The 7,170-nt window shown below is 39.4% G+C and overlaps 1 protein-coding gene across 1 annotated transcript; it reads right to left on the reverse strand.

Moving 5' to 3' along the window:
- Positions 1–702: 702 nt before the first annotated feature.
- LOC103722125 (probable esterase PIR7A) lies at positions 703–6,864 on the reverse strand. Its single transcript, XM_039124585.1, has 4 exons — positions 6,415–6,864; positions 1,627–1,763; positions 1,229–1,366; positions 703–1,162 (listed from the first exon to the last, which is right to left on the reverse strand). Exons 1-4 carry the CDS (start codon positions 6,644–6,646, stop codon positions 887–889), a joined length of 783 nt encoding a protein of 260 aa, XP_038980513.1. The 5' UTR covers positions 6,647–6,864; the 3' UTR covers positions 703–886.
- Positions 6,865–7,170: the final 306 nt, after the last annotated feature.

Below are 7,170 nucleotides of genomic sequence, written 5' to 3' on the forward strand. Positions count from 1 at the left end.
TGAATGGCCACAGGTTTATGCCACCAATTACTAAGACACGCATGAGTTCCATTTATCATGCGTTCATCTCATTGATCTCCCACCGTAGTACACCATGGCAATTGGTGGCATACACCAGTATGGCCGTGCATGCAATGCATGCAATAATTTTTGATTTGAGGGACCATTTAAAGTACAAAGCGTAGTCACTATATGGTAAGTATAAGAACATTTCTAACGTATTTGTAGGGACCATGAAGGATGATCTTAAATTGATTATTCTTGCTTTTGTGGAATGATACCAGTGAAGTACTTTGGAACAGTGAGGCACAAATGCCAAAGGCTTTTCAAGACATATTGTTTTCTAATTTTTTTTGAATGTATTCACACCAGAGTGGCATAACACACCTGTTTTAGCAAAAAATAATAATAATACACTAAAAATAAGAATCCAACTAATTTCCTAATGTTAGTTATCTAGAAATCAAGTTTCTACTACAGTAATTGAACAGTACGTACTGTACCATATCAATTTGGTACCGGTATCCGACAAGAATATTGATATATTAAAAAAAATTTATACCGTACAGTATTAATACCGGTATGGAGTCCGATACCAAGACGATGAATCTTGCTTCACCATATCAATATTTTTTGTAAGTATAATTTCATTCTATTCGGACCAATGTATCAAAAGGCCAAACAACTTACTTCCAAAAAATAAAAATAAAAAAAGGCCATGACAACTTTTCTTGAACAAATATTTTTGGACAAATTTATTAAAAACATTACAAACCCCAAAAATTATAATACTCCTGCATCAGAGAGATTCCACTATCTTCTCATCTATTGAGGGCATGCTTGTTGCAAGCAAACTAGAGACTTCCACCTCTACCATCAACCTGCCTCATGGATACTTCCCAGCAATCTCAAGGAGGAGACTGCATAGCTCTTTGGGCTTTGAAAGCATGACGATATGACCAGCCTCTTCAATCTCCCTCACCTCCACCTCTGGGCTTTGCTCTATCATCCAACGCTGGAAGTCCTCTTTAATGGCTAGGTCCTCCTTGCACACGACGAACACTCGGCTCACTGAGCCATAGTTTTCCTTGGAGACCACAAGGGGATCATCATGTTCGAACAAACTCGATGGCCTCACTAACATAGTAGCCAGAGCCAAGTCCTACCACCAGCATGAACTTAGAGGAGATTATGTATGAGGTTAGAAATTTTTGGTTAGCTATGTTCCCTCAGGTGCACAGAGCTGATACAGCCTTTCCTTCATGTAATTGGGACCGAAGGTGATGGTCTTCCAACTGATTTCATGGTCTTGGCTTATCACAAATTTGGAGTCCATGAAGTACTCCGGTGGATGCTTCATGCTGAACTGGTAATCGTCAAATGAAAGGGCTATCAGAATTTATAGTTTTCTTTGTATACCATCATTTTCTTTTTCTAATTTTTTAACTACGACATAGAACAACTGAAGGTTTGATCGATCTACGGTGCTCTCGTTGGACTGGCTATATTGACCTACCTTACTAGCTAAACTAATGGAACCCGCCTTGGCGAGTATGGAAAAGCCGGAAAGAAAATTAATCTCTTCCCTGAAACCATCTTCGGCAACACTGGGAGAATTAAACGTACCTCCTGTCCAATGGTGGCGAAGGGAGTGGTGGTGCTTGGCATCATTGCAGTGGCAAAGATGGCGGCGGAGACTTTGTCTGCGAATCGCTGCATGGCAAGGGCAACGGTAGATCCACCAAAGCTGTGGGCAACAAGAATGTTGAATTGTGATCCTTTTTGCTGGAATTCAGAAGGTGCTGAAATTAAAGGAGGTTGACTGTTGATGTATCTTGGGAAGAGCAACTGTTGGAAGTTCTACTGATTCATATACCCAGCATTATTTGTCTTTTAATGTTTTAGAAATCAAGATACATTGAATGTAAGAAGCCTCAAGGGCATATTTATGTATTTAAACTCATATGTTGAATGAAAAAAATGCTTGCTGTTCTGACATATCTTCTTCTGAATATTTTATCTTTTATATATCATCCTCCCAAAAATTCAACAAATGGTATCAGAGCGTTATTGATCTTAAGGGATCTTTCAAGCAGATGGAGTATGGCTTCAGCAAGTGGTCTCCCTGCACCACCTGTATTCTCAGGAGAGAATTATGATTATTGGTCAGTTAAAATGAAGGCATTCTTGATGGCATGTGATCTATGGGAATCTGTTGAAAAAGGGTTTGATGAAAAGTCCTTGGGAGAGAATCCAACAGTGGGTGAAATAAAAGCTCACAAGGATGAATCACAGAAAAATTACAAAGCTCTTTCATTCCTCTTTTCAGCAGTATCAGAAAATATTTTCCCCAGAATTGTTGGAGCCAAATCAGCCAAGCAAGCCTGGGATATATTACAGGAGGAGTTTCAAGGATCTGAGAAAGTCAGATCTCTGAAGCTGCAAACTTTGAGAAGAGATTTTGAAAATTTAAAAATGAAAGATGGTGAAACAATCAAAGATTATTCTGCAAGCTTTTCAGAAATTGTGAATCAGATGAAGATCTATGGAGAATCAATTCCAGAAGATCGTCAAGTGTTGAAGATTTTGAATACTTTACAAGACAGGTTCAATGTTGTTATTCCTGCGATTGAAGAATCAAAGGATTTGTCCAAACTCACTGCAATAGAGCTGTGGGGATCATTGTTGGCGCATGAGCAGCGGATGGACAAGAGATCCAAAGGTGAATCTGAAGGAGCCTTTCAGGCACGACAGAAAGACAAAGGATCTTCATCAGCATACAAGGGAGGCAAAAGAATTTTTGCAACAGAAGATATGATGGTGACAGAAGCTATGGAACCAAGCATATAAATCTACTTCAGAACATAAGGGAAAGTTTCCACCTTGTGGAACATGCCAAAATACTAATCACCTAGAGAAGAATTGCTGGAAAAAAATGCAATGTAGATCTTGCAAGAGGTTTGGCCGCATTGAAAAATTCTGCAGGGCCAAACAGTGGCAGCAGACTCGGAGTTCTCCAACTGAACAAAACCAGCAGGTTAATTTTTCAGATAACCAGTCGCAAAGGAATCATTTGTTCATGGTCCATCTTTCATCTACCACGGACAGCAAAAACCTGTGGTATATCGACAGTGGCTGTACCAGTCACATGACCAACAACCCCAAGTTGTTTTATGAACTTGATAAGTCTGTCAAAGTCAGTTCAAATGGGGAATGGAGCAGTTGTTCAATCAGAAGGCAAAGGTACAATTTCAATAGAAACAAAGAAAGGTACGAAATACATCAAAGATGTTCTGTTGGTTTCTATTCTAGATCAAAACCTGTTTAGTGTGGGACAAATGATAAGTAGGGGATATTCCTTGCATTTTCAAAAGAATTGTTGCATGATTTATGATCCTTCAGGAGTGGAAATTGCTAAAATAGGCATGCAAAATAATAGTTTTCCTTTGAACTGTCACATTTATTCTGCTAATGCATTTAAAAGTAGTGTAGATGAAACTGATTTGTGGCACAAAAGATATGGGGCATTTTAACTTGCACTCACTACAGTTTATGAAAAAGGGGAATATGGTGAGAGACTTACCAGTCATCAGCATATGTGATGAGTTATGTGAGCCGTGCAAGTTTGGGAAACAACACAGGCAATCTTTTCCTTCTGCAAGTTCTTGGAGAGCAAAGAAAAAGCTTGAACTGGTGCACACAGATGTGTGTGGACAAATGAGGACTCCATCACTTAGTGAGAATAAGTACTTTATTCTGTTTATTGATGACTTTACAAGGATGACATGGGTTTATTTTATGAAAAGAAAATCTGAAATATTTTCTGTTTTTAAGAAATTCAAAGTTTTTGTTGAAACCCAAAGTGGATACAGGATAAAAACCATCAGATCTGACAGAGGCAAGGAGTATAACTCTATTGAATTTGACAAATTCTGTGAAGAAGAAGGGGTGGAACATCAATTGACTACAAGCTACACTCCACAGCAAAATGGTGTTGCAGAACGGAAGAATAGAACTGTTATGGAGATGGCTAGATGTATGTTAATAGAGAAGAACTTGCCAAAACATTTCTGGGCAGAAGCTGTCTACACAGCAGTTTATTTGTTGAACAGGTTGCCTACAAGAGCAGTCAAAGAAGTGACTCCAATTGAAGCATGGAGCAGTCATAAGCCTACTGTCAAGCATCTGAAGGTGTTTGGATCCATTTGCTATGTTCATGTTCCTGCTGAAAGAAGACATAAGTTGGAAGATAAGGCTAAAAAAGGAATTTTTCTTGGTTATAGCTCACAAAAAAAAGGCTATAGAGTTTTCAACCTCAACATACAGAAGATAGTGATTAGCAGAGATGTAGAGGTTGATGAAAATGCTCACTGGAACTGAAAAAATTCAGAAGTTGAAAGAAAGCTTACTGCACATTATCCTTCTGAAGTTTCAGAAAAATCTGAGATGGAAGAAATTCAGGAGCCATCTGAAGAGGAGCAGGATGTTACTTCTAGTAGCTTATCAGAAATATCTACCGTCAGAGGAACCAGATCTCTGGGGGATATATATAAAAGGTGCAGTTTTGTAGTAGTTGAACCTACTGATTTTGTAGAAGCCTCAAAGTATGATGAATGGAACGCTGCGATGCAGGAGGAGATGCGCATGATCAAAAGAAATGAAACATGGGAGCTTGTTCAAAGGCCTCAACAGAAGAAAGTCATTGGAGTAAAATGGGTCTACCGAACTAAAGTAAATCCTAACAACTCAGTTCACAAATATAAAGCACGACTAGTGGTTAAAGGCTATGCTCAACAACCTGGAGTTGATTTCAATGATACTTTTGCTCCTGTTGCAAGGTATGACACCATTAGATTATTGATTTCCCTTGCAGCACAGAAGGCATGGAAAATTTTTCAGATGGACGTCAAGTCAGCCTTTCTTAATGGTTACCTTGAAGAAGAGATATTTGTGGAGCAGCCGGAAGGATTTGTTGTCAAAGGCAAAGAAGATTGTGTTTATAAATTAAAGAAAGCTTTGTATGGGCTCAAGCAAGCCCCAAGAGCATGGTACAGTAGGATTGATGCGTACTTCATCAGGCAAGGTTTTAGGAGGAGCCAAAATGAAGCAACTCTTTATGTGAAGGGCACTAGCAGCTCAGGTCTTGTGATTGCCTTTTTATATGTTGATGATTTGCTGATTACAGGAGACAATTTACAGGAGATCAAAAGGTTTAAACAGGAGATGCAGAAGCAATTTGAAATGACTGATTTGGGAATCATGAATTATTTTTTGGGCATGGAGATTCAGCAGAAAAATGAGGGGATCTTCATCTCACAGGAGAAGTATGCAAAAGATATTTTGAAAAAATTTCGAATGAATGAATGCAAGCCTGCGTCTACACCTCTTGGGCAAAATGTGAAGCTTTCGAAAGATGATGGTGGAAAACTAGTTGATGGAAGAGTGTACAGAAGCTTAGTTGGGAGTCTTATATATCTTACTGCAACTAGGCTAGAATTAACCTTTGCAACCAATCTACTATCAAGGTTCATGCAAGCACCAAGTGAAGCTCATTGGGGTGCAGCAAAAAGAGTCTTGAGGTATCTGAGAGGAACAACTGATTTTGGGATATGTTTTAAGCCAGGTTCAGAAGAGAAATTAGTTGCTTTTACAGATAGCGACTGGGCAGGTTCAATTGATGACATGAAGAGCACTTCAGGATATGCTTTCATACTTGGATCAAGTGTGTTTTCATGGAATTCAAAGAAGCAAGGAACAGTGGCCCAGTCTACTGCTGAAGCAGAATACTTAGCAGCAGCCGCAACAGTAAATCAAGCTATTTGGCTGTGGAAAATTTTCACTGATTTGGGAGTTCAGCAAAAGGAAGCTACTAAAGTTTTCTGTGACAACAAATCTGCAGTTGCTATTGCCAAGAATCCAGTTAGTCATGGGAGAACAAAACATATCAACATCAAATTTCATGTGGTGAGAGAAGCTGAGTAAGAAAACGAAGTTTGTCTAACCTACTGCAGTTCAGAAGAACAACTTGCAGATATTTTTACAAAAGCTTTACCAAAAGCAAGGTTTGAGTATTTGAGGTTTCAGTTGGGTGTTACCAGCTGCAAAGGTATCAAGGAGGAGTGTTGAATTGTGATCCTTTTTGCTGGAATTCAGAAGGTGCTGAAATTAAAGGAGGTTGACTGTTGATGTATCTTGGGAAGAGCAACTGTTGGAAGTTCTACTGATTCATATACCCAGCATTATTTGTCTTTTAATGTTTTAGAAATCAAGATACATTGAATGTAAGAAGCCTAAAGGGCATATTTATGTATTTAAACTCATATGTTGAATGAAAAAAATGCTTGCTGTTCTGACATATCTTCTTCTGAATATTTTATCTTTTGTATATCATCCTCCCAAAAATTCAACAAAGAACCACCCTCTCGCCGGATGGGATTGAGGAAATCGCCTCCATCAATGGTTCAGAGTAGTCGGAGAAAGACCGGAGCTCGTGGAGGCGCTTGGGGTTCACCCCGCAAGCAGCCAGGTCGGGCATCGTGACTCTGTGGCCGGCTGCCATTAGCAAGGTGGCGAGCTTGTACCAGCACCATGCACCATGGCACATCCCGTGAACAAGGATGAATTGCTTCTTGCCCTCTTCCTCCATCTTCTTGGCTCCTTGTTTCCTGTTCACTATTTCTTTACTATGATTCGTATCTTTTCTCCTTTGGCCCCAATAATTTGGCAACAGGATAGTCTTCAAAGATGCCAACTCAAATAAGCCACCGAGGATGTCGACTCAAATGACTAGCGCAAAACACCTAATTGACTTTTCTGAGTTAACATAGCATTGGTTAAGAAAAAAATGCCTTGCACTGGAGAATTTGAGTTGTGATTACAATTTCTCATTTGAAGAAGCAAACGGGTTCTCCTCGGGATCAGTGAGCATGAAACTAATTTCAAATACTTGGATTGATTGTCTTTCTAAATTAGGGCCTGATCATTTTTTAGGTGGTCAATGTCACTAGCTAAGATCCGAAGACGTACAGCGCTCGTCTTATGACGTTAAAGCTTGTGTTGATCAGCAGCTCATGATGCAGATAGTTAGAGGCGGGTCAAGCTATCTACCAAGAAAAAAAAAAGAGACGTGTCAAACTAGAATGTCGGCCATGCATGCGGCATCCTTTTGAC

Source organism: Phoenix dactylifera, chromosome 3 (assembly GCF_009389715.1).
Source record: "Phoenix dactylifera cultivar Barhee BC4 chromosome 3, palm_55x_up_171113_PBpolish2nd_filt_p, whole genome shotgun sequence".
NCBI classification, from domain to species: Eukaryota; Viridiplantae; Streptophyta; class Magnoliopsida; order Arecales; family Arecaceae; genus Phoenix; species Phoenix dactylifera.

What these genes read in the sequence shown, in the direction of transcription:
- LOC103722125 (XM_039124585.1), bottom strand. Translation starts at nt 6,646, where the DNA reads ATGGAGGAAGAGGGCAAGAAGCAATTCATCCTTGTTCACGGGATGTGC. An exon ending in TCGCCACCATTGGACAGGAG is followed by an intron (nt 1,367 to 1,626) that starts GTACGTTTAATT and finishes GACGATTACCAG; the next exon opens with TTCAGCATGAAGCATCCACC. An exon ending in ATCAGCTCTGTGCACCTGAG is followed by an intron (nt 1,163 to 1,228) that starts GGAACATAGCTA and finishes TGCTGGTGGTAG; the next exon opens with GACTTGGCTCTGGCTACTAT.